Genomic DNA, 27,984 nt, shown 5'->3' with positions numbered 1-27,984 from the left:
GTTGATGTAGTGTTACAGACATGCTTTTAAAACGGTTTTTATCAATAATTTTACAATGGATCACTTGACTACTTGTATGTGAAAGCAGTTGCTTGTAGAGACAAAGCCACAGAGAAATAACCTAGACTGCAGTTCCCACCAGCTCTGTGGAGCTTTACAGTGTCTTTTGTTTACTGTTTTGATTTTATGGCCTTTTCTATTGTGCTTCACTGTCACTGTGTCTTCAGCTGTGGCAGGGAGCTGTTTACAGTACAAAAAAGCTTTAAAACTCAGAAGACTGAGTTAGCAACTACCTGGTGAACACAGTGCAGCATTTAGTAGTACAGAGTGAGGTATTTTCTTCTTGAGTTGACAAACACAACTAAAAGTTGACCTTTAAAAGACAGAAATCACTTAATTAATTAACTTAATCAGAATCACTCATGAAAATAATAATGCACTAATTTAAACGAAGAAAGTTCCTCATCATAACTTATCTATTTATCATTTTAGTTGCTCAACCAGAGATGTTGTAATTAGACACTTTCTGTACATGTGTTTGTCAGCAGTCAGCACACTCTTGAAGGGTCGTTTATGAGATTGTTGCAGCAGGAAGTGATGAAGGGGGGGGGGGGCCTTTCATTCTGTTCATTTCATCCTCTGACACTCTAGACAAGAAACAGGAAGTACTTCTTTTGTCTGCCGGTTGTTCGCAATAATTCAGCATTGAGGGCTACAGGTGTAATCTTACTTGCCTGTCTCATTGTACAGAAGACCACACGTGCATGCGTGTGTATGCTATAAAATGTGTAGGTACACACTTTGTGCGTGTTGCCTACAGGTACGTTTGTGGTTGTGTGGCTTTACTGGGGCAAACAGCAGGACAGGAACACAGTCTCCACTGCTCTCCTTACGGTCACTTGAACCAGGATGGCTATAGACAGATGGATGGCCCTGTTGACACTAATCCACCGTATGAGGTAATGGAGTTAGCTTGTGTTTGTGCGCTCCTTCCCTGCCACTCCTGACTTACTGACTGACCTACTTAACCAGCAACTCACGTGGCACTAAAACAAGCCCACGCAAATTTGGCGTTTTGTTCCCAGAAGGTTAGAGGACTTACACGTGTGTAAATATGTGTTTGAGTGGTGGTTACTCAGCACTTCCTGCTCTTAGTTGGGTTGGAAATTAACTTTTTTATCCACATACCACTGTGGTTGCAAATCTACCAGCCACTTGGTTTTATTGACTGCATGTGAAAAAAATGAAAAAGCAAAACAGATCTACAATATTCAATATATTGAAATATATATATATATATATATAATATATATATTTCAAAATATAAATAGTCAGTCTCTTATTGAAGACACTGACATTTCCTCTCATACACACATACAGTAGTACACACAAGGTTTCTTTCAGTAATTTTAAGCATTTGCATACACACAGCAACTATAGCAAATAGCTATAAACTAAACATTTTAGTTGCACAAGTAAAATCTGGACTTACAGACTTGAAAGGATAGATGAAACTCTCCAGAGAAAAGGGAATTAATCTTTAAGTTTCTGAAATAAATATATTTTAGACAGCTCAGTTGGAGCTCAGGGTTTGTTAGGAGGACAGCTGCTTTACTCCAAACAATTTTGGACTGCGTGTTTTGGATGTGCAGAAGATCCTGACCAATCCTATCAGTGTGTCAGGAGATTTAAAATGCACTTATCATTTCTGCTGTAGGGCCATTGCTGCATGTATTTAATAAACTCTATTAATCAAAATCTTCATTTTTATGACCTGGCCTGCCCGATCTCTGGATACAAAGAAATCCATACGACCATGACATGATTGCGTGGCTGGATAGTGCCTTCGTAGCAGCTGTATGCTCCATGGCCTTGTAATCTTTCCTAAGTAGATGTGGCTTTTGGACAATTTGTAAGCTTTTTTTTTTTATCACTTTTTAGTGATGTTAGTTCTGTTATTTGCATAACTGTGATGATGACTTAAAAAAACATTGTCTGTCTTGCTTCCTTTAAAGTAACCAAGTCTAAGGAATCTCTATTGTTATTTTTTTTATTTATTTCTAATAAAAAAATACCAAAAAAAATAATAATTTAATGACCTTCTCCTCTTTGACCTGTGTGTGGGGTGGTTTCTTCTGCAGACCTCTTAACCTCGCAATGGCTCTCAGTTTGTCTCTGTCTCCTTATTAAAGTGTCTGAGTGAAACAAGCAGAATTGCAATTGCACTTATGACTCTGTGTTGTGGAATGTCACTAATCACCCTATTAGGCTACTTTTATTACCTGCCACTATGGCTGGTAAGTTCAGCAAATTCACCCACAAAGCGCAAAATCACCCTCATTTGGCTGGTGGCTAATTTCCATCGCTGGCTGTTATATTATTATTATATTATATATTATATATTATATATATATTATATTGGCTCTTGGTTGAGTCTAAGTTGATCAATATATTCTTGTGTGTGTCTGTGTGTGGGTGTGGGTACATGGGTGCGTTCATGCAGTGATTCATTTAGTTTATTAATGACACTAGAGCAAGAATAAAATATTACCAATAAACATTAAGATACCTGTATTGAAAACTGTTGCATATTGCTCTTAGAAATACCATACATTATATGTTAATATTTGTAAATGTTATTAAAATGAGGACAATGCAATTACACTCATTCTGAGGGTCAGAAATTAAAAAGGTCAAAACTACATTATAAACTTCCTGTCAGCTAAAATTTAAGATTGACTAAGTATAACAACCATTGCAGTGACCCAGCAGGTATTTAGTTACCATCACATATAAGCAGCATTAATAAAGTGAAACTAATCATGAAATAGTCAGGAACTGTAGCAAGGTCATTGCGACAAATGGCAAATTGTTCCACATTAAAGTTAGGTGTGTGTGTGCTCCTTAGCTGCTGACTGTATGAGTGAACTGTTTGATCTTGCTTAGCTGAGCCAGGATATTGGCACATTATCATTAACTGTAGTTATTGGCTGATTAAAGCTATTGTCTTCACTTATGATATTTGCTCTTCAGAATCCACCAACCAGTCCCCAGTGTCAATCCTTTGAGCTAAATACTTGCATTAGTGTGCTAACATGCTCACAGTGACAATGGTAACACGCTAAGGTTTACCAAGTTCAGTGTTTACTATGTTAATCATCTTTCAGTTTAGCCTGGTAGCATGCAAACATTTGCTAAGAAGAGACTGGTGAGAATGTCATTAGTTTAGCAGAATAAGGCAAGAAGCCAAAGTGCTGAACAAGTCATTCTATCAGAAGATCATCAACGTCATTAGGATTTATCACTGAACCATGAGCTCTTCAGGGTATCACTTAAATTAGTAGGATTCATTGTCCAGGGATCACCACCACATGTGGTCTGGTTTATTTGATTACTTTTTGATCACAGTTTTTCCTGCATTTACTTCTTGCTTTACCATACCTTTATCCTTATTCAGATTGCTAATCTCTTATGCATTTTACCTATGAATGTCTATGAAAGCATAACAAACTTAAACTGTTTTACAAAGTTATCAAAAAGTCCTTGTGCTCTCATAATAATTGTAATGATCATTGCTTAATTTATATAGCCCGTTTTAGAGTTTCAAAAGTTCTTTGACAGACACCAGAAGCAGGATGCTATGGAAGACAATATAAAAAACAAACCAGATTTGCAAACGTTTAAGGTAAGGATTAAACAAGTAGACAAAACTTGTAAAATGTAAAACACAAAACATCAAAATATTAAATATGAATGAATGGAATAAAAGCAATAAAAACACTACATCAGCAAATAAATTAATAAAAAGAACAAATAAAGAATAAAAAGAATGCACCATCGGACATGTTTTTTTTACAAAGATGATACATATAATGATTTGCCGTTGTTCACACAGATATCTGCAAGACCTTGTTGCAGAAGAATCATTTGCCACACAGATGGACAAGGAACCAGGGCGAGTAGTACACCTGTTCTAGCTCCTGCCTTTTTCTCTGATTTGCTCTTTTTCTTTAATTCATCTTCAGAGGGCAGACAGTAAGAACCATACAGTCAAAAATATGTCAGTCAGCCAGTAGTCTTTTTAGATTTTTATTTTTATTTTTTACTTCAGTCTCATGTGATATTTCACCTACATTTTATGTATTCCAGTTTTTCAAAACACCCACTGCAAACAAAATTACAAGATGCAGCATTTTACTTATTGCACAAGACGTCCTTGCACCCTCATTATGACTTTGTTTTTTTATTCGTCTTATGAAACAATGACTCATGTATCTTTTTTGGGCAGGAATAGTGAGGGGAAGCTTAAAAGAGTGAGCAATGGACTGAGGGAGAGGGGAGTAGAAGAGGAAGAAGAAGAGCATGTGATAGAGAATGATAGTGGGCTACAGAAACATGGACTAAAATACAAGGCCTGTCATTGTCTGAGAGCTAGTGCCTGCCTGGCACTATAAACCAGATCCACATGGAGGCCTATGAGGAATCCAGGCTCATGGCCCAATCCTTTGTCTGTGGCAGGAAGCCATTACCACTGTGGAGTGGGATAACATATCCTGAAACATGTCAGTCACAGAAACTCTCTCTGCACCTGCATCCTTAATGTGTTCACATGTATCTTAGATCTGTAGATCTGTATCTGTAGATTCCTACTCTATTCTTAAATGTCCGTAACCTGAACATAACTAAATTTATAAGTCTTAAATCTAAACATTTTTTGCTGCTGTACTTTTTATTTCTAGGCTTACGAATCACTTCTTATCTCCGTTTTCTTTTATTTTAAGGAATCCTAACATAGTTTTAGCTCATGGTAGTAGATAACAATGTCAACCTGCAGGCAAGAATGACCATAACCTCCAGACCGCAGGAGTATCCACCCATTTTGTCCATATTGACAATATACACATTTTGTGTTTGGGAGTGTTTCTGTTCTTTTACAATTTAATTTGCCCAATTTGTCTCTCAGTGCAGCTCCAGTGATGCTTGTCCAGTGTCGCTTTGACCTCTGACCCTCTTAAAGAATGACCAAGTCTTTTTCCTTTTTTTTTCTGACACCTGATCTCAGAAATAGTCTTACATGAGGTTCTATGGAATGTCCGCTCACAATCCTCTCAGGTCTCACTCACCTGAGGCCCGTTGTTTGCTGCTTTGTGACAGACTGGATCGAACTGGTTGAGAAACTAGGTTCAGTGGCTTTGTGTTTGGGAAGGAGCATCAGTTACACACTGTGACGCTGTGGACGTGCAAAAGTGTTATTGACAACAACATGAGAGAAGGCAACGGACAACGTGAGCAAAAGATGCATGTGTGTCACTGGATGGAGGTCATGGTGTTCATGTGAACCGAATAAGACGCTGTACGCAGTGTGTAATGTTTCAGCTGTCTGTCTGTGTGCCAAGAGATCAAACCACTGTACAATATATCGCACACAATGTAAACAACCCTCTGAATTCCTGCATTTGTTTGTGAGCCTCTCTTTTCTATACAAAGGCCACTATGGATCAGATAGCATTATTATGTGCTGCCAGTCTAACACAAAAGGTTCTTTCTGTACCGAGTTGCGTAACGCTGCACTGAATGCTGTTTAGCTTCTCTGCTTTCAGATCACATTTTAGTTATCTCTCTGGGAGACCCTTCTTGGGGGTTTGTCATCCCTCCCACCGTATCTCCTTTCCGCTGTGAACTGTGGTGCTGCTGACACCTTGCAGCTGTGTGCAACTCTTCTGCCACTGCTCCCAGTACAGTATGTGATAACAAGTCAGTTTTTGCAAGTCCAAGTCAGGTCTCAAGTCTGTTATGGTTGTAATGAGTGCTGTATCATCTACTGCACATCCTCCGTCTGCTTAGAACACTGCATAGCTATTTCTAAGGAATTCAAACCATGTACTGTATTAACATCAATACTTTGTTTATTAGCATACAAGATTAGCATTAATTTGCCGGCTACTGCATCACCCATAATGGTTGTTAAAGTTAACTTTCACATTACCTCTCCGGTGTGTTTTAAAGTCAGTTGCGGTAGATCCAGCATCATTTATTGTAATACTGCAGGTATTACATTCATTGATTCTTTTGTCTGGGCCTTGTGTGAAGTTTCTATAGCTGAAGGATATGACAGATGTCTCAACCAGTGCAGCTGTGTTCACCATTATGTTATAGTGGCGTCATCTGTGGCCATGTGCATGACAATAAGGAGGGAATCACATTCAGCCCCTTGACATTTCCTTTCTGATCATTTTTAATTTTAGAATCCAAGTCAAGTGTGAAGTCTTTTGAGGACGAGTCTCAAGTCAAGTCTCAAGTTACTGTGTGCACCTCCAGTCCAAGTTGCAAACTCGCGTTCCAGTCTCTGAGGTAAGGCTGAAGTAGAGAGATTTGTGTTTCAAATCTTGCTGGGACAGTGCAGTGCCTGATCATTTTGAGTAAGTTGTTACCTTAACATAATGAGGTTAAATAGTGGGCTACTTTGTCAGCATCCATTAGCACTAAGATTTACTTCCATTCTCCTCAAATCATAAACGATATCTGAAAGACAATGACTTATCAATGTGACCTCAGTGACTCACCCCTCACCCTTAATGTTTTCATACTGCTCAGCTGTTGAGCTATGATTTAACTGCCATGCTATGTGAGTCTATATGACTGCAGAATTATCTGTCGGCAGTGAGATGGGTAAAGTGAGAGAAAGTGTGCTTCACCCATTAGTGACACACTGCCCTGAACAGCAGCAGAACTCATAACAGAAGGCTGTCACCCACCCACACTGATGCAGTCAGCTGCTGCCGGTGGCCCCCAAACAGCTTCCCTGCCCGCATTCCAATCTGAAGAGAAAATAAAAGTCACCCCGTCATCTGCTCCTTCTCTCGCTGTTTCCCGACTCTGTCCCACCACTCCTGTACCAGACATCCAATACCACCTTTGTTTTTGTCTCCTTAAAAGGTGGCCTTGTTTCTGCCCCACAGACAAACTGTCATGGCACTGCATTAACAAAACTAACTGGAAAACTAACTGAACCTGCTGATAGATAACGGCCGCTCCCCTAAGAGGGGTCACAGCAGAGACATGACATTCCTGTAGTCTGCCGTTGAGGCAGAATCAAAGCCAGCTGAAACATGTGACTACAGTTTAGTCTGTTGGTTTGTGATCCCACTGGCTGCTCTATATGGTCAGGATTCTTGGAGCAGAGAGGAGATTTCCTCAGAAGTCAGGGAGGAAAAAAGGGAGGAGGAGAGGGGGTCTCCGAGAGGCAAAGCCATGTTAGGAGAGCCAAATCTGAATTTTAAGCATGTGCTTCATTGTTGGAGCCTGATCAACCGCCACTACTGCACCCCTTTACCCAACTCTGTTACCTCCACAGCTCCACTCGCCCCAGCTGCTTTGCTATGGTGTGTGGGTTCACTTGAGGATCTGTTGCTTGAAAACTTATTTAGTGGAGTTGTGAGAGCAATGCAGGTCTGTGTTGAAGAAAGTGGGAGGAGCTGACCTAAATTTTAACAGCTGCCTCCACTGTGCAGGGATTTAGAGCTGTGTGGATACCCATAATGTGCTGATTGACTAATACCTATTTTTGGCTAAGGTTATGGCTGTCGGGCATCGTAAGATACAAAGATTACATTGGATGGTAGCTTGAGAAAGAGTTTTAGGATGCAACAGCTTTTTTGTTCTTAAATGTTTTTAAATTGATCAAACAAGAGAAAACACGGGTGATTTAACAGAGGTAGATGTGCCCAAAAAGGCACAATATTGTTGGAGTGTATCCAAAAAAAGTTTCTTTTGTTTATAACAAAATGCCTGAAAAACAAATTACACCGTCATTAGCTTCTATGCTGTCTAAGTACACGGTCACAGAGCAGCTAGGGAGGCTATAGACATCTCAGATTTATTTAGTGATTCACATAGGTGTGGTGTCGTACCCTTTGACAGCTGTTTTTTCTGCAGCTGAAGGAATAGTGAGCTTGACGAAGGAGTTGGCTACCCAGCTATCTCAAAGAATTTAGTGACGGAAAAATGTCAAGGATGAGATGGACACAGGTATATAAGATGTTGTAAGCTGATTTACAGAATTTAAGCTCCTAAATCAACATTTTTTGATCGAAATAGAAAATGTTTCAGACAGCAGATATACAGCAGATATACAGCTACTTCAGCAACCAGCATGAACAACTGAAACTGACATACATCACTTGCTACTAATTGGTCAGACCAAAATAATGCCCCCTCCCAAGAAGTGATCACGCTAACATGACCATGATGTCAGAGCGAGTGGATGGACTGAAACAAAATAGGAATTCAGGGATCAGGACGTGTCTCCTGTAGACGAGGTTGTGATTAGGGAGTGATTGTGTGATCTCCAATGAATGGTGCAACCTTTTGATCAAGCTTCTTGCTCATAGGTGAAAGGAAGCAGCCATGTGACTGCATGTGTGTCTGAGGAGGCACATTGCAGTTGGAGGACTGAAGTTTTAGATATTGTTGGATGCAGCCCCCCAGTTCTGAAGTCAGAAAAGTACAAGGGGAAGTTCTACTTTCACATGCTGCTTAATATAGCATTTCAAAAGCTGCACCTCTGACCCAGCTTAAGGTGAAATTTGTTACTGTCACTCCCCACTGCCTGCTGTGCTGAGCCTGGTGCTTCCTTATTAAAGAGACAATTCACCCCAAAATCAAAAAATATATATTTACTCAACCATTAATTAAATATGTATCCTTCCTTTCTACATCAAACAGTTCACAATCAGATCTGTCGATTATCTTGAGTAACTGGGTCATGATTTCTGGAAAGAGACATGCTCTTGAGTTATTTAAAAGCATTTTGCCACATTAAGCACCACAGATGATTACTTACACCAAAACATTCTAGACAGATAAATAGTATTTCAGTTAGAATGAAAAATTTTGGTATTTTTGATGTTGGGGTGAACTGTTCCTTTAAGGAGTGACAAGATCAGTTTAGATGATGAATATCAATACTGTACATACAGGAGATATACAAATAACTATTTATTTAACATGAGTTGGCTGACTGACATTTTGAAAGTAACCTGAAAAAAATGTGAATTTGTTAATATTTTATTCAGTTTTATATTGAATTTGGTGAATAGTGTCAGTAACAGCTGCTCACTGCATTAATCACTAGCCCCTTTTTCTCGCTTTTGCCCATTGTTGCTGACATTCATTCAGCCTCCAGAGTGAATAATCGATGTGTTAAAAACAATCTCTGGTGCACTATCTTACAAATAACAGCAAGTGTTTGTGGTTAACACACAAATGTAGGCCATGCATATGGTGTTATTTGGGTGTGTTTCCGCAGTTCCTTTCAGGAAAGAGGTCGGTTCCGGCTGATCTTAAATATGCATCATTATAGAATGTCAAGACAACACATTCAGATTTGATCACTGTGACACACGTTTTGCTCTTTGTTTCCTCGTTCCTGCCCCTCCCATTGTCTGTAAACACTCATATCAGACTTTTAGCCTGCGCACACTAACAACACCTGTGATTGTGACTTTCCACAAGGTCACTCAGCCTGGAGCCTTTCCAAAGTAAACAATAAGCGTAACGCATGTCCATCTGCCATTTCTGTGGAGCTCGGTTAAAGGAAAAAATAATTGTTTTGGTTGAAGAAGAGTTGGCTTGATTAACTTAGATGCAGACTGTGACAGAAATATCTGTTAAAAAGGTTAAGAAAGACTCGTGTTGCGTTTTTTTCTTTCGTTGCTCTTCTTGCTGAAACGCATCACACGTGACCGCTGACCTAATTTTTTAGCCGTGGATGAGGAATTGAAAACAAAAACACAGGCAAGGCAAGTGAGGGTAATTTGCCTTGAGTTAACCCTCCCCTTACACACACACACACACACACACACACACACACACACACACACACATTGCACGTCCTGGGCCCCCTGACTGAGCCCTCTAAAATCAAAACAAACATTCCACCCTCACCCTGACTGGGTCCCACAGTAACACAGGCAGTCGTATGTTACTCCAGTATAACTACAAGCAGCAGTTTGCCTAGTATTGTGTAATATCTTCCCCAGTGCTTTCCAGTCTACACCGCAACTCAGATGGCTTGCGATATGCCCTCTGTGAATGCACTGTTTGTGGCCAAAGAAAAAAGAAACTGTGTTTTCATAGTAGATAACACAAAACAACTTGAAATATCACAATGGATTTTTAAAACAACCAAAGTGTTGTGTTTTTCAAAAGTGTTTCAACGGAATAACTTTGGCACTGCCTTTTCTGTCTTGATAATAAAGAAACGTTTGATCTGTTTGCACGTTGCTCCGTGCAGTTCCGGGGTATTGTAATACTCATGACACATTACCAGTAAAAGGCACATTATCATGTGCGTCGTAAACCTTTTGATGGCCATCAAGTCAATATTTATATCAGATTAGCCCATTTTCATTTCCGACACTGACTCTTTTATATCTCCGATCCCCTCTAACAGCAGCACTCTCAACCCAGGCTTAATGTTCACCACATCAACGATTTGTTTTTCTGACTTTTGCAATAGTTGTATGAAGGCTTATCGTCACACTATGTAAACACATTCCTCTTGGTTACTTAATCGTTCTTTGTTCCTTATGGCAAGCCATTAAACCATGTTGTAAACATAGTAAAAGCTCAAAACATCCTCTCACGTTCATCTAGAATTAGAGAGGAGCCTTACATGTACACAATCAATTATTCAAGTGAAATACTTAATGGAAAACAAGTTATTTTTATCTTTATTTTCCTGAGATGTCAGACCATTTGATATTAGGCAGCATGAGTGCTCACTGTTATTACAGTTGTGTAATCTTGGTGACACAGTGTTTTCATTCTTTGATTTATTGTCTTGGCCTTTCAAATGGCAGTTTGTGATAGCTGGTTTAGACATGTATTTGGATTAGAAATGTTTTACATTTGTTAAGCATAAGCATTGCACAACAGACCCCTTTCAAAACACCTGAGATACTGTTAACTCTTGATAATCTTCCGAGAGTATGTATCAGTCCATCCCTGATCTATCCACTGTAGTCCAAACATCTCCACCTGAGAAAGTGACGTGCTGGGCGGTGGCACCTGGTGTTGCAGTGAGTGTGTGTGGGTGGGGCTGTGATGAATGCACAAACAACTGAATTTGTGGGGATTTGTGGCAACCCTCCCCCCCACCTCTTACATCACTTTGAGTTTAACCCACTGTCTGGTGTGGAGGTGGGGATGCTGGGTGTATGTGTGTTTGGGTGGGGCTGCTATGAGGTGGTATGCTGAGCAGATTTTTCTGTTGTTTCTTTTTCCCCCACTGGCTGCAGTTAGTCGGTGGCCTTGTGGCCGAGCAGGAAGGAAGCCCATGGGGCAAATGACACAGTCGGCTCTTTGTTTTAACTCCCTGCTATATTTTCCCGCCCCCTCTCTACACTCTCTGGGCTCTCACCATCATTCGTTATTTGTCTTGTCTTTCATGCTCATACACCTGTCTTTTCTTTCTCCATCTCTCCCTATGGACTGTTTTCTGCTGCACTCTAATATAAGCTGGCAGATACAGCCTCCTGCCTGGACGGCTGCTGTGTGCCAGTCAGCAGCAGGTCCACAGCTGCATTTACATTCTGCTTTGCTAAAGGGGAGGACTGATAGTGGGGATCCCACTGCACTGCAGGTATGGGTGGTGAGAGATATTTCAGGCTGCATTTGTAGGGTTTTTTTTGACACCAGCTATTAGGACTGGAGGTGCTCTTAAAATATGGGTCATATGAATGCAGCAGTAAGTGAATCAGAGCTTGAGGATTAAGTTACTTGTTAGATGAATCAAGTTTTATTCTCTTCTTTTCTCAGGCCACTCCTATTTCTTATCACATGGTGTTATATACGCACACACACATGCACACACATTGATGGGACTCTTGAGGTTTTAGCTTGCGTTTGTTTATGCAGAGAAAATAAGCCACTTGTGTGTCAGGAATAAATGCACAAAAAACAAAGCCTGTGACATGCCAGTACCTCTTACATCACTTTTCAAGTAAACTTGCACTTGGAAGTCAACAAGGTCTATTTGTGTGCATGTGTGTGTGTGTGTGTGTGTGTATGTGGGCATAACCTACAGAGTATGTTGAAGACTATAAGGCTACAATGGGCCCAAAGCTAAATCGGGGCAAGGCCACTCCCTGTCCCAGCTCTGTTCAGTCCAGCAGCCGCTTGAGAGCAGTTTGACTGTACAGGAACAACTGCACGTTAACCACCTCATCTCCTACTACAGCTCTTTGCTGACACTAAAAATGCTGTCACTTCAACTCCAACTGAAACTGCGCACTTAAAAATACTACAAAGATTTCCCCTTTTTCTTCTTCTTCACTAAATTTTGGGCTTTCTCTCCTCCTTTGCCTCATCATACTGTATTTATCCACCTCTAACTTCTCACCCCTCATTTTTTTCCTCTTTATTGTTGCTGTCTTTGATCAGACAACACTCCTTCTGCCTATAGCCTTTCCTTAACAAGGGATGAGATGTGTACTGAGCCTCAAGCTATATGCTTGTTATGTAAGGAGAAAAGGTTTTGATCTTTTCCTTTTGACTGGCTTCCAATACTGGAATACTTTTCCAAGAATACAACCAAGAGAACGTTATGTTTTGCTGGGTTTATGAACTTCTAGTGTCGGTTAGTGAACTGTTGGGAATTGTGCCTTTAGGGTTGTTACTTATTTGTCGTTGACAGATAAGTAGGTCATGTCATCATCAGTGTGATGTAACTGTGCACATCATCACTTCCCATGGAGCGCATATGTACTCTGTACTGCCAATTTGCATGAGCAGATGGGTTTGCTCAGAAGCTACAGAATAATAGTATATAGTATAGTATATGTACAGGTCAGGAAAGGGTCGGTGATGGAAAGATTCGGCTCCATATATGCAGTGCAGGCCACTGCACACCTGCGTCACTAATGATAGACGTGACATACAAAGCAAATGTGACTACAGCTCTGCTTCCCAGTATGCATGCGGGGGAATTCTGAACATGTTACCTGAATCTGACCTGGCTTTGCAGGCATCCTGAAGCCTGCCCAAGAAATGTGTCAGAAGCTTCTAGCATGCCATCTTGGAAACAAACCAGATCTCTGCAGTCTTTGTAACACTGGGATCCCCCCTGTTCCCTTTTATTCTGTTCTCTCACCAGCCCACCCCACCCCGACCCCCTCCCACTCCTTTGCTGCTCCACTAACCTAAACTTTCCCCGGGATATGAAGCGGAACCAGGTAATATGAGAGTCCCATTTCTGTTCTGTTTGCCAAGAGCATCTCTGCTGCCAGAGACACACAGAAGTGACACGGATAATAACCTTGATCGATCCATTCACCACTGCACTCCCTCTCACTCTCTTTACCTCTCCTTTTCCTCTCTCCTCCCTTCTCGTGCACACTGACCTACTTTTCCTCCTGACCTGTTTATGCAAGCACCACTGCAGCAGCCGTTCAAGTCAAATCAGGAAAATGGGACACGCAGCAAAATGCTGCAGGGAGTGTCACCTTGGTACAGTCCCATGGGTGCTATGTAGGGTGGACATTGTAAGGAATTCCATGTTTACAGATTCCCCCAAAGCCTTAATTATATAGGGTGTGTGCTGTTTTCTTTTTGCACATGTGTGAGGGAATGTGCATTGGTGTGTGTGTGTGTGTGTGCATGCATGTGTTTGCTTGTGTGTGTGTGTGTGAGACTTAGAGCATTGTGAAGGGCATTGATGCAACAGCCTCAAAGAGGTGCTTTGTTTGCAGGCTTAGATCAAGTTAGTGCACTGGGTTAACTTCCACCTCCCCTCCTGAATCCTCCCCCTTCTCCCTTAACCGCTCCTCCCATTGCCCTTTATGTTGTTATGAACATGACCCCGTTTTGGTTTTCAGAGGGCAGCAGACAAAAAGAAAATTTATTTTCAGTTACACTGCATGTGCATATTGGATAATCAGCTCATTTTTAGGCACAGGGAGTGTAATAAAAGCACTACAGTTTTATTACATTGAAATTGCACATACATTGTAACTTTGTATTTAAAATATGAAAGTGAGCGCTAACTAAGAATCTAGATGTTAGTTATTATTAAGGTAGTAGCTAATTATTAACCATTCATATGCAGGCTGTATACTCCAAAAATATGGTGCCATACAGACTGTGACTCTGGACTTTACTTTGATAACACAGCAGCCTTTTCTGTGTCAATACAAAGAATGCAGTGGGGCTTGGCCAGGAGGTTGGCGGGACAGTTGAGCTGGCAGCAGCAGTCAGAGGCTCAGACTGTCTCTGCCCAAGCTTTGTTCTCCACATCGCACAGAGCTGACTCTCGGTTCGGATATAGGCTGTTTAGTTAAAAACATGGTCCAGTCCATGTTGCTCCTCTGCTATAAATATTCTGGATTTCTGGAGAGTGTTGGGATTTGTAGGCCAGCGTTTCACTGATCGTGTTAGAGCAGAGATGCATTTTAGAAGTGAGAGTGAATTTTATTCACTTTAATGTTGTTATTCACACTGTCCTTTTAATGTGCAGTCAAGGTCATGTGTGGTGTGTAAAAAGTGATGAGACCTCAAGAGGGGTTCAAACATGAGTGCAGAGACTATGATCAGAGGAGTATGTGTACCTATGTCTAACATGAGTGCAACATTTGATGGTATATTTTTCCATTAAGCTCATCTATTAGTAGAAGTAGGTCAGTGTTACATCAGACCTGCTTGCCAGAGAGTTTTCTGGGCCCACAGGGCAAAGTGTGTCACTGTGAATCTCCTCTCACTGCAGATCATCCTCTGATTCCAAAAAGAGTGTGTCGTCCATAGGGAATGGCAAGCTTTATGCAAGGCTATCTCTGCATCATGGAAACAGGGTGTGCCTGTCAAGCTTAACTTTTGTCTAAACCTTAAGTTTTTGAGAAAAGGACAAAGTCTGGAGCAAAAAAAGTGAAACGGTGGCATGTCTTTATATATTGCATGACATAGGGTATGAAAAACTTTCACTGTTCTCAAGAATTATAAAAGATTAAAACCAAGCATGGTTGTAATTTTATATTTCCATATTTTATTCTGTTTGGTCTCTCATGGTGATTCATTTTGTTATGTCAGCCAGTGAGTAATGTTTTACCTAACTGATGGTTATAGAACAGGATCTCTAAAAACATCATCACAGTAGATAAGATATCGAGCCAGGATGACAGTTTGCATTTGCTCCCCGCTGAGTCCAACTGCCATGGTGAGTTCACTGTTTACTGCCGCTTAAAACCAGTCTTAGATCAAAATGACTTCCCAGTTCAATGTTAGTTTTGCTTTGTGGGGTGTAGAAATCACTTAATTATTCAGTAACTATTGTTTGTGTGTAAGTGTGCATCTTTGTGCTAAACAACACAAACACTGGTGAAAGACCGGAAGAAATAAACGTTTTCATGATATATGGTCAACATTCTTTTTATTTTATTTTTCGAACTTGAAATGCTCCCATTTTCCACAATGAACATTAGTGTCTTTACATACATATTCATGTCAAAAGAAGCGATGGTAATGACCAACCAGACCAACCACCACCCAACTCTAAACACCACGTTATCTGTGCCTGTTTCTTTTTTTGCCCTCTTGTCTTTTTCATAAAACCATCAGCAAAACCACAAACATTACTGATTAATACACACTGAAATAAGGGGGAGGGGGGAGGAGGAATGAGGCAAATACATGTCATCACAGTCAGTAGGAGCAAAAACACAGTATAGAGGAAAACAGAACAACACCTTGACGAAAAAAAGAAGATATTAAACCAATGAAATAAACATTACAGTGTTGTTCAAGGGTGGGGGGAGCTTTACATTTATACACAAGCACCAAAAAGCCAAACATGGTACATAGACTTTTGTTAAACTAAGATCCAGTGCAGGCAATTCATCACTGCTCAGAAGCAGAACAGCCATGAGGAAGGGATGAATAATGGAAGCACATGGGAAACAAGGGATGTCCTCTTCTTCATTAATTTAAGCTCAGATTGTTGTTGGGGAACTTAAACGCTGGCACCAATTGCAGGATTAGAGAAATTTGGTTTAGCATTGGCTTTAATTTCACAATAAGTGGTTTATCTGGGGTCTAATATGAACCTCAAGGGCCATACTTGGTCACACTACAAATCCTCATTTCATGTCAATAAATGCTCTTGTGGGTTACGCAAGAGCATCTTGTTCAGAACTCAGTGCACTGTAGTGTGTTTACATGAATGTGACCTCCTGCTTTGGTCCCCAAGCATCCCATGCCTACATTACAGTTCATACTCAAGGCTGCAGTATGTATCTCAAAAAGTCTGTACACATTCTTCGTCTATGTTCCTGTGGGCTTTTCTACAGTGATGGGCGTGTGGAGAAGAGGGAAATAAATACATTGGGCTAGTGAATGGTAACAGCAACAAGATATGGTTGATAAAGCTCAAATAAAAGAAAGGCTTATAGCCTGCAGCTGGTGAATTCCACCGAATATTTAAAGGCTGGTTAAAGGTTAAGAAATTCAAACATTTTAATGAGGCACTGGCCTCAGGAAACAACGTGTTCTCCATTCAGTGCTGTTGGCGCTCCAAACTGGACGGCCATTTCTGTGTAAACAGGACATTAACAAATGTTTAATGCTAAAGCTTAACAATCAAAAGATAGGCGTTTTAAATCGGATGGGTCCTGTAGCAACAGTGGACAATGTGACTGTACAGTAATTGCAATTTTTAATAGTATGGTCACTTTCAAAACCCTCTTTTACCATTACAGGTTTGTCGCATTTTTGTTGAATTTGTATTCAAATTTCTTTGTAAAATATATATTTATAATAGATACATATATTCATATATCACAGTAATATACAAACCAAGTGCTTAAAAAATAAAGGTGATGGCGATCTTTTGTGAAATAATGGAGATGGTTGGGAAGAGTATGGGTTGGTAGAGGTAGGGTCTGGGAAGAGGTATGGAACTTAATATTTGTAGTGTTAGTGCTTCTTTGGTCGAGGGAATGTCCCCAGTGTACGCTTGCATTTTAATTAAGGCAGATAGCCATACATTTGTAGCTATGTTCGTCTACAGTCAGATATGTACCAAATCCATAGTACTGATAAAGCTCAAAACTTTTCATTTTCCTACATTCTTGTTGTATGTGATCAATATGTTGGTGTCTGCTGATGCGCTGTGCTGTATATATTGTTGGATGTAAAGTAGAAAAGCCGGCAGTTCCATTCCTCCTCTCATTACATAAACAAAAGTGCTTCTGTAAATATGTAAAGGATGTAAGAAATGACGAGTTTGTACAATATATACAAATATGATACAGCCCTACAAGATGTCCAGCCTTTTTGGTGACACTGGGAGTAGGGGAGTAGAAAAGCCCAGCTTCCTGTCCCAGGGGCTTGATAAGGGGATTTGATTATAGGGCAAAGGCATGATGGCAGGGTAGTTCTTAGAGGAGAAATGTCTTTGTTTATGTTGTGACAACTTTCAAAAGTCACCTAATCTCGCCTCTTGTTTCGTCGTCCACCTGTCTCCTTTTTTCCACTCTCCTTTTTGGACCCCTCCCCTGAGGCTGCCTGTTTACAGACTCCACCCGGTCTCTCTTGCTTAATGTTCGCTTGTGGCATGAAGGACAAGTAGGGGTGCTGGGGCAGGGGAGGTGGCGTGGCAGAGGGAGGGGTTGTTGGGGACTCCTGGCCAGAGCAGTTGCCGCTGCTCCCGGAGCTCATGGCTCTGTGTTTGAGTCTGAGTTTGTGAGGCAGTGCAGTACCCTTCACCTCCCCTTGGGGATCCCGGCCCTGGGCCTGAGAGCAGGCCTGGGAGGATGGAGGAGGTGAGGCAGGCTGGTGGATGCTGGTAAGATGTTGGTTTTGGTAGCTGCCCATATCTGAGCAGGATGAAGAGGGGGACTCGTCATCATCCGTGGAGGCCTCTTTGTCGGAACTGCGGGGATCTCCATCACTGGACGAGGTGTCCTTGCTAGAGGAGTTTGATTGGCCTTGGTAGCACTGCTCGCTCCTGGGCCCACCCTCGTACGTAAGCACAGGTGGCTCCTCATCTTGGGCACTCAGGTATGAATGATGAGGTTGCTGGAGATGGTGGTACAGGTGGGATTGGTTGACCTCCTCCACTTGTTTGTGGATGAGCTCTGCAGATGCATCGCCCACTTGCTGGTGCTGGTGCTGATCCTGTTGCAGGTGCTGTTGAGAAAGTTGGCAAACTCTGTACACCTGTCTTTCTCCAACCTCATTACGACCCTCTGAGAACTCATAAGGCGGGGAGTCTAATGTCTTCCTCTCCAGTTGTTTTGTCACCTCAGCCAGAGTCTCTGTAGAAGTTTCTGCCATGGACTGGGACAGTCGGCTGCTGCTGCTGCTGCTCTGCTTCTGGGCTGCCTGCAGGTCAATGTCCTGGGACCTTGCCAGTGTGTCCACAGGATAAGAGGCACTGCTAGAGCCATACAAAATGACGCTCCTCTGAGCAGCAGGTGGGTTAGGGGCAGGCTGGCTGACAGTGTTGATAGCGGGAACAGACTCCTGATTGGGTTGTTGTTGTTGTTGTTGGTGGTGGTGAAGGTGTTGCTGCTGTTGGCTGTGATATACGGCCTCCAGCTCCTGAGAATGCTGCTGGATCTGGTGGTGAGTGGGTACACAGGCCAGACCACGGTGGATGTTGAACATAATCTGAGTGGTGGTGCCATTGGCAATGTCCATCTCCAGCCTGTCAGCTTCCTGTTTGATCTCAAAAGGGATTGGTTCAGGGCTGTCCCTGGAGGATCCGTCAGACATGTCTGAGAGAGAGCCACGTGGGGAGTATTTCACCAGCTGCCTGTGGCCCTCACTGCGTCCTGACTGCTCTGTTTCTGAGGAATCAGAGTTCATCATAACCTGAGAACCGCTAGAGTAACCACTGGAGTAGTACTGAGTAGAAGATGAGGAGGATGAGCCACCACTTCCCGTATTGTTGCCTCCACCAATCTGCTGGCTCTTTTCAATGTAGGAGGCTGTGCTTATGAGGCCAAAGCGCAGCTTCAGCTGGAGCAACTCTGTCTTGAGCCTTACATTCTCATCATTCAGTGCAATGACACGGTTTTCCAAAACCATATCATTGAGACGTCTCTTCTCCCGGGATCGCTTGGCAGCCTCGTTATTTTTGCGCCGTTTCTCCCAATAGGAGGCATCCTTTTTCTCATCAGAAATAAACTCACGCTTTCGTCTGCAGGTCATATTGGGTTTGGGCTTGATCATGCGCCCCAGACGAGCTGAACTCCCTTGGATAGCAGGAGACTCTTCGTAACCATTAAGGGTCTCAAGGCAGTTTAGGTTATTCCCTGAGTTTTTGTTTAATGTTTTGAGAGCTGAAGTCAGATTTTCCATTCTTGTCAAGTGGCAGCCAGTTTGAAATGTTTCTTGGGTGACTGGGATTAGAACCAGTTCAGAAGTCAAGGGAAGGGGGTGTTGGTGGTGAAAACAACCTTTAAAAGTTTTCTCCCAAAGTTCTTGGTTGGTTTATTGGAGGTTCAGTATAGTTCAAGTGTCCAAATTAGCCAGAAAGAACAGCTGGAACTCAGGATTAGCAACCCTCATTTATCCACTAGAAGGGTTTTTGTTTCAGTGTCCAGACTCTTCAAAGTATCACAGACCCTAAGTGGATAAATCAGTCTTGAAGTTGTCCTTAAAGTTACATGGGTGAGGCAGATTTTCTTTTCTGCTGTTGGTTGTTAAAGGTTTAGCATAAGAGTGGCACACTAAGCTGAGCTGACGGAGAAGTGTCCTAGATCTCCACGCAAACAGCAGGATGTAGGTCGGCCCGTCTACCTCAGCGTGTCAGTCTCTTGGGGAGCCTCGCTCTCGCTCCCTCTGTCTGTCTCTTTTCTCTTTGCGGTTGACTGCAAGATGAAAGGCTGCGGAAATAAAATAAAAAAACACAAAAAACAAGATACGTTAATCCACATGGACTGATGGTGCGCCACTGTGCATTTTTATATCAGACTTATATAAATATTTCTTTTAAGGCATTTTTTGTCATTTCTTCTAATGCTGTTATTCTTTTAAGCATGCACAGTAATCAGAGACACATTTCTACATCCAAACAGCTTTTCTTTGCTGTTTTGGCATGTCTGGCTTTAACTGGCGGTGTCACCCCTGGCAACCAATAAATAGTCACTAGAGCTCACTGTCTGACCTCTTGGCCCCACTATTGATCTGCTCTGTCTGCAGCCTATGACCCCTGACCTTTAGCCTGGCATGTTGATGTTGACTTTTGTGATGTAATGAGGGCACTGAGTTCAATGCAAGAATGATGATCCTGTTTCATCATATCACCCAGTGGCTATAAAAGCATCTGTACACTGCTTTAAATGTGTAGAAATATCTGAGTGCCCATTTTTTAGGGAAACTGAAGGTAAAAATAAAGGACTGGTAAATAAAAATAGCATATATGGCGACTGAGGCGAGTGCACACATGAAATGTATAGTCCACACCACAGAATTTGCCTCAGTCGGACACACACTGAGAGCATGAATCTGGACTGCTTAAGGATTAAGGATTGTTTGCCTGATGAGTACTTGGGCCAGACAGAGTGAAAGGTGAGTCAGATGCAGTACTGGTCGGGTTCCCAGGATCGGTTTTAGAACATTTCATGAAAAGAAAACCTCTCTATGAGGGTCAGGCAACATCTTTCACACTGAGAAACTCCATCCACAAACACTGCTGAAAAACCACTACCTCCTATGTGTTCATCCGCACGGGAATGTGGCAGCATTCTTCGCCAAAACAACTCAATGCCAAATCAATGATGCAGAGTGAGCAGATAAGGCAGACAAAGGCAGCAGCCAGTGCAGGTCAAGGATAAAGACGCTGAGACTGAGGTGGGAGATTTGGAAGTGTGGGGTAGCTGGGAGGTGGAGCATTGATAAATATAGGTCAAGAGCCCCGGGAAAGAAAGGAGGCGGGAGGCGGGACAGGAATAACATGGTCTGTTAACATTTTGGTGAAACACAAAGGTGGTTGGAAACTCATGACTATGGAAATGAATGACTCAGAGCTCAAAGGAGGGAGCTCTCTGTAATGACCTAAACAGGTGTGCCTCCAGACAGAACTAGTGTAATGCTGTAATTATTAGAGCATGATAGAAATGTATTAAAAAGAAAACTAATTTTGAAATATGGTCTTCTGTTTTTAGCCACGGCTCCTTGGATGGGATCCCAGTCCCTTTGGTGATTATCTGACTTTTCCTCTAGCGCCAACATTAAAGACTGAAAACAAAGGTAATGCATTTTACAGACAGGAAAGGTCGCATTTGCTTATTTCTTTCTTCTTTTTCTGAAAAAATAATTAGGTCACACATGTTTGTTATTGTGCTTCCACATGACAAGACAAACAAATGACTCTCTCTTCACTTGGATTACCATGAACCTACATTGTCAGATTGGCAAAGTACTGAATGTTATTTTCTTGCTTATGTATTGGCGTGTTCTTTTTCAGTGTATGCATAAAAAGAGTCATAGTAGATCCCATCCATTTTTACCAGCTGCGTTTTATGTGTGTTACTCAACATCTGGACTCCTAGGTTAAACTGTTTAAGCTATATTACAGTGTCTGGACCTTTAATCTCATAATCTGGCAAGGTGTTTGCACTGGTTATGCTCTGGCCTTCCTCAGGATCTGACACGGTTACGTAACCACAGGTGTATGAATATGGATTTGTGCCTGGATTCTGGAGGTTTTCAACTCTAAATGCAATGGCAATGGCATAGATATTTTTTTATAATTTCTCCCCAAAGACTATTTAAATCAAATTTACTATATTCAACATTAAATTCACACTGTATGAAAGTATCTGGATTTTTTTTCTCCTCTACTTAGCTGAATGGTTTCAGGTTATCCTCGTGAGCCTCAGACATGTGGCTGTTGGCCACGAGAGAGAAAGAATGAAGGGAGACGCTTTTTTCCCCAGCATGTCCCACTGACCCAGAAACAAGGGACCGACCGCACTCTGTAAACACAAGTCGAGCTTCCTCCACTGTACGGCTCGCTGGAATATAGGTCAGCGGAGATGTGGAGAGGTGAAGCGGCAACAGACAAGGGAGAGATCAGAAAAGAGGCAAAAAGAGATGGGAGGACAAAAAGAATCAGGAGGCGCAGAGAATTAGAGCATTCTCTAAATATAGATGGAGGTGAGAGCAAGTGGAGCGGAGACAAAGAAATGGAAGGAATCAATGAGGGAGAGTTAAAACAAAGAGAGGGCTGGAGATGAGATTATACTGTAGCTGGGTAGGGGGGAAACCAGAGGCAATTGCGACAATGTTGGTATTGCATCAATAGAAGGAATGTGTCACCCATAGCAACAAAAGGGGGAAAACTGAAAGGGCAGCCAATCATATCAGACTTTCCCTCCCCTCCTCTGAGCCAGTGGCTTGATATGGCCAAAACCAGATGGTGAGAAAACAACGTTCTGTAACAAAAGGAGGGTGACTGACGTCACCAAGTGCGTATATTACATATCTCTCCTACAGTCAGTTTAAATAACTCACAGTGGATGCTGAAATACACAAATACATCCCACTTAACTGAGGGAATGTATGGTGTATCACAGCCCTACTCTTCTGCACATGTTTCCCTGACCTAGATGACTCTTTACCATTTATCATATATTCTTCACGTGTCATCACCAGGTCTCTGTGGCACTTGTGGAATGATAGCACAGTAAAAGAATCCAAGTTGCACTCGCTCGCACAACCACAGGGCCGCAAGAGTCTAAATGTGGCAATGAGCTGTGGAAACAGTGGACTGAGTTCAAACCCCTGCACGTGTTTCTGTGGAGTGTTTCAGGAAATGGGAGCAGGTCGAAAATAAAAAGGAGAGGGTGGGCCTCATGCTTCAGAGAAAAGGGGGAATGATGGAACTGTTGCCCCCACCCCACCCCACCCAATCCCCCTGGGAAGAATGCGATGTGTGGCACGTGGTGCAGAGTTGGGGGTGATGGGTGGGGTATGTTTGAATTCCAAGTCTGAGGGCTAACTATTTTACCGAGAAAAATCAGGAGAGAGACAGAAAGATAGATAGAGAGAGAGAGAGAAAGAGAGAGAGAGAGAGAGAGAGAGACAGAGAGGGGAGGGGCAGCTAAAAAAAATCTGGCAGCACGCCAACAAGGCAGGGTCCTATCCAAGCTAGATCCTTGTTCCACGAACACAGAGCCATCTAACCCCTCTTTGGAAAAGGGGGAAAAAAAAGCTGAGTGACTCAGTCCATGTGTTGCACCAGTCACATGTGCTCCCGTGGCCTACTAAATGCTGTAATTCGCCTCTGTGCTGGCTCCTAACCACAGCACAATAACAAAGCACGGCCCTCATCTTTTATCATCTTACATGTGCCAGGAAACCCCGAGAAAGTCAAGAGGCCACAAAGTAGGACAGAATGGAGACTGCTCCATGCTCCTAAGCATAAACTCCTTTCCCGGGTTTAAAGCTCAGCACAGATCAGGGTTTGGTCAAATCAAAAAAAAAAACACAATTTCAGCACTTAAGATCAGCGATGCAATAGGTTTGAGAAAACAACGTGTGGGCCTATAAGTCAAAGGTAAATAATATTTATGTAGGTCGTGTAGGTTTTTTTTAGCAGTGTGACAGTTTTTTATTTCCGCATGCCTGCCTCGTTTCTTTGTTATGGCGGGGCGAGGATTTATTTTGGTGTGGTTTTGATTCTGCCTTTCTAGTCAGCGGCGGTGGTGCGCCTTTGTGCCCCCCCCCCCCCCCACAGGACTAATGTGACCTACATTCGTAGCTGGCATAGAGACCCAGTGTGTGCGCCAACCAATTGGCAGCGGCCCCTTCTCAGCAAAGCGCAGTGCTGCACAGCCACAGACTATGGGTTTCCACCGATTGCATAATCTGCGCCGTTCTTTACTCCATTTTAATTATTTAATTCATTTATTATGCAACCTGCATAACCTATCCAATGTTTCCTACATCTTATTGTGCGAAAAATGCAGAACATACACAACCTAGAATGCTCACAGTCGTGCTATTCTCCACTGGAGAGACACACGGGACACTTTCACATCTTCTTTTTACCACGAAAAAAAAGCTTGTTCACGCTGTTGTTATGTGAATATAAACTGTTACTGCATGATGCCTTAAGGCACAGAGAAGCTTCTACAGGCTAGATGGAGGGAGGTGACCATGCCCACGTGCAGTATATAAACCGCAAAGCCAGAGTGGAAAATGAACCAAATATCAATTTTCTCTTTCTTTCTTTTCCTCTTTCTGCTAAATATCACATAAAATGCCCCGTGTTTGCCACCAATGTGCCTACAAGTTATACCAACATTTTTTCACCATTACTGAGCCAGTGCTGGACTGCAGCCAAACGTAGTTTTTTATGCAGATATTCACAGCCAAGTCCATTTAAAGGCCATAATGTATTGTATAATTGCGGCTTGGAATAGGCTGGGTGCAAGACAAAAAAAAAATAAATCCAAACACCCTTTATCATTCACATTCTTAGAAATGTGTTACCCCTCACGCCTCCTTTGTTGCCCTGTCTGACAAATCGTCTTCATGTATATTTAATCGGATCCTCAGTCATCCGAGGCGACGGCATGGATCCATCTGTGAAATTCTGTCACCGTCTCACAAAATAGTCGTAGGTCTTAATAAACAATCTGCACACTTTCAGCTGCTGTGAAAAAAAAAACCAAATGCATATGTCTACTCTAGCTGTCATCTAAGAGGTTCGGGAATACGGGGACACGTTTGACCCACATTTAATCCAGATGTTCCGGATCCACTCCTCACCTGACCAGCAGCTACACTCACCAGAGCCCGTGAACTTCACCATTCTTCATCCCTTTCTTTCGGTACGAGGTGAGGTCGTGAAACAAAGCCAAAGAAGTAGAACTGAAATATCCGCATGTATCCAGGACGGATGATCATTCCTGTCTGTGTGCTCTGGATTGTGCTGAGCTCCTTCAGACTGCTAGCCTACTAAAGGGTTAACGCGCAGGGCTGCACAGCCGCGTTAACCTTTACAAAGAGCTGCTACACGTGACACAGAGAAGTGTGCCCTTACAGCCTGCATGGGATTTTTTCCAGTTGTCTGCATGGACTAGCCTACTAACCCAAAAGAAGCCGAGTATAAATATAAACCTGGAGCTGAACGCTGCTTGCTTAGGATATTCTCTTTATGTCATAAGAGCATCCTAATTTTCCCAAATATCCCCTGTGGGAGATCAGTACAGAATTATTTTATCTTACCTTAAATAATAATTATGTGAAAGCAGGCGAAACCAGACTAAACTGGCCGCTAAAAGCACAACAACAAGCTGTGGTATAAGCACCATAACACAACAGCGCGGAAGTGTTGACCCTGCCTCATTACAGCAATGGCACCGCTCCAGTACATCCACACTCCGGACGCCCCGCACCTTTTTCTGAAGGAATCCCATAACCTCTGACCACCCACTCCCACCCTCACACACACACGCCGTCACTGAGGGGGGGTAATAGCCTCGCCTTGACATTGAGAAGATGCGTACAGGCACCAAAACAAACACTCATGGAGTAAAAAAAAAGCAAAAATACCTCGACAAAACAGAGTATTGAGAGGAACCCGTGTATCACATCCAACACCAGCAGCATTTACATAATCAATGTAATGATTGATGATAATGCTGTTATTCATAATGAGAACTCACCTTTTTGCCTGAAATGACAGAATCCGCAGAGGGTATAAACAGCCCCGTTCCTGTCTAATAATCCGCCTTGCGCATCGGCGTCCTTCACGCATACACACGTACGGTCCGTCACTTCCAAAACACCAGCTCTCCGATTAGTGCAGGTACACGCGAGAGTGTGAACACAGTGACTCTTGTTTTCAGTGTGCTCCTCATGTCATATTCCAATTACCCCCCCGCTCTATCTCTATTTACTTCTCTCTCTCTCTCTCTCTCTCTCTCTCTCCCTGTTTTCGTCTCTCTCTCTCTCTGTCAGTCCTTTGCTCTCTCTCTCTCTCTCTCTCTCTCTCTCTGCTTCTCTCTCAGAGTCTCTAAATGTATGTTAGTAGGTCAGTTGTTGCATAACAGGACGCTTTGGGTGCCTAGTCACGTTTTTTGTTTCTCTCTCGGCTCTGCCCCCTCCCTCTCTCCTCGCCTTCAAATCCTGTTGCAGGAGAGGAGATGCAGGGGGAGGAGAAACTCCTGGAGTGGGAGGGACTAGGCCCAAAGCCAGATTCAGTCAGATGAAGGCCTCTGATACCCATAATAAGGTTACTAGACATTACAAAAAACAGCATGGTGGAAACACACGCAGAAACAAGCCGGGAGCTAAGAAATATAAAAAGAGCCTGTTTTACCCACGACAGGCAGTGTTTTGGTAAAAGCACATTCTCATTCTTTGTTGCCAGACTCTTTCTTACCAGAGTAACAGACCCATGTGGCTTTCTGAGTAACTGTACGCTATTTCTTCTTCTTTTCCTCTGTTGGTACACCAGCTGTAAGACGAAGGGACGCTTCAACACTTACAGACATGATACCACACTCATGTCTGTGAGATATAAATGGAGCCATAGGTACCAGTTGGTTAGCTTAGTCTAGCATAAAGATTGAACAAAGGGGAGACAGTTAGACAAGCTGATTTTAAGTGCATTTGTTTGGGGTGCAAATGAAATAAATGAGATGTAATACATTAGTTACTGAGCTTTGGAGGTGCTTGTTGGAGGATTTGTTCCCTTCAGACTGAGCTAGCCTTTTCCAGTCTTTAAGCAAAGTTAAGATAACCACCTGCGAGTTGTAGCCACACCATTAGCACACAAATCATCTAGCTCTTTGTAAGAAAATGCAATGTATTTCCCGAAAGGTCTATTGCATCATATGGCCCATTTGTACTACAGGTTAAATGTCACTGCTAGTCAAGTGGTGGAAATAATATAGTTTTTCAAATACTGTTCTGGAAAAGTAGAGTTTGGAGGTGCTTTCAGGTTCCTGGAGAATTTCCATCTTTTGGCCCTTTTATACTTACACCCCACTGCAGTTCAGTGGGAGTTCTTATACTTTATATTCCACCACTTTATTGACTAATTACAGTTACTGTACAGATAAACGTACAGATGGTTATTTAACTTTTAAAATGTAAGGTTATAAAATATAATTTATTGTTATACCGTAACCTACCCACCCAATTGTACAATACACACTAAATAAAATAACTCCACCTCAGTCAGCCACAACATGTAAAATACTACTTGATTATTATATTAAATAAAATAAGAGGACATTTTTTTGCTTACTTTTTCCTTTGGTCCTGTAGTTGGTTGGGGTGATAACACTTAAAACTGAATGTAAAATTGAATTTAAAAAACTGAATTTCTTTATCAATTTAAATCAACTTGTTTAAAAATCTTCCAGATCGTGGGTTAGAAATACTGACGTATGCCACAACCTGTAACTGCTCCTCTATGTGTATGTGTGTGGGTGAGGAGGAGGTTTTTATCTGCCTTATCACTTCCTGCCCCATGGCCCCGGACCAACTTGATGTTTCTGTGTTACCACCCCCCAGGAAAAGACTTATTATGTTTTCAACTATTGTGACACTGGTGCTGTGGAGAAAACTAAGACCTTATTCTCAGTGTTGTAAGCACATGAATACAAGTGTAAAAGTTTGGTTTAATAGTGACAGAAGCTGCCTGGCACTCGCAATGTCTGTCATTGTATTGCTGCAATGAGCTGAATCTACTTCTGCCACACAATGTTGAATGAGCTAGTTGAACGAGCTCCCCTGGATAGAATGTGACCATATTGTGTAACTGAAGTACATTGTGTATTGATTCATCTTGATCACAAGCAGGAATGTTTGTCATGCTGGCAGGCATGACGCACAGAAGAGACTCAAATGAAGAGCGGTGGAGTTGAGCTATTTTGTTAATGTCACTCCTCTGATTTCACACCATCCTTCAGGTAACTGATGAACAGGCTTCTGAATAAGTTCAAATAGCTGAGTGGGTGTCCGCCA

General features: G+C 42.2%; 2 protein-coding genes across 9 annotated transcripts in view; one reads left to right on the top strand and one right to left on the bottom strand.

The window, feature by feature from the left end:
- The window catches only part of plppr2a (phospholipid phosphatase related 2a), a 140,696-nt gene that overhangs the window by 6,135 nt on the left and 106,577 nt on the right, over positions 1–27,984 (top strand). For 4 of the 6 annotated variants that reach the window (XR_006845751.1, XM_046416553.1, XM_046416557.1 and 1 more), the window contains exons 2-3: positions 6,246–6,351; positions 21,162–21,246. The exons of 1 other annotated variant lie outside the window; for it this stretch is intronic. The gene's annotated coding sequence lies outside the window, so the exon portion shown is untranslated. The remainder of the gene's footprint in view (positions 1–6,245; positions 6,352–21,161; positions 21,247–27,984) is intronic. One more of the 6 variants, XM_046416554.1, reaches the window with a different exon arrangement.
- Positions 15,405–27,433, bottom strand: LOC124073966 (PAX-interacting protein 1-like). Of its 3 annotated transcripts, none has more exons than XM_046416551.1 (2): positions 27,263–27,433; positions 15,405–19,880 (listed from the first exon to the last, which is right to left on the bottom strand). In XM_046416551.1, the coding sequence occupies exon 2, from the start codon at positions 19,351–19,353 to the stop codon at positions 17,476–17,478; it is 1,878 nt and encodes a 625-aa protein (XP_046272507.1). In that variant the 5' UTR covers positions 19,354–19,880; positions 27,263–27,433; the 3' UTR covers positions 15,405–17,475. The 3 variants fall into 3 exon arrangements, with proteins under 3 accessions (XP_046272507.1, XP_046272504.1, XP_046272505.1); XM_046416548.1 differs by lacking the exon at positions 27,263–27,433 and adding an exon at positions 25,674–25,956; XM_046416549.1 differs by lacking the exon at positions 27,263–27,433 and adding an exon at positions 24,796–25,256.

Source organism: Scatophagus argus, chromosome 16 (genome assembly GCF_020382885.2).
Source record: "Scatophagus argus isolate fScaArg1 chromosome 16, fScaArg1.pri, whole genome shotgun sequence".
In the NCBI taxonomy this organism is placed as follows: Eukaryota; Metazoa; Chordata; class Actinopteri; family Scatophagidae; genus Scatophagus; species Scatophagus argus.
This window is presented reverse-complemented; position numbering and strand designations above follow the sequence as displayed.

Excerpts from the sequence above, each read along its gene's own strand:
- LOC124073966 (XM_046416551.1), bottom strand. The coding sequence starts at position 19,353 with ATGGAAAATCTGACTTCAGCTCTCAAAACATTAAACAAAAACTCAGGG.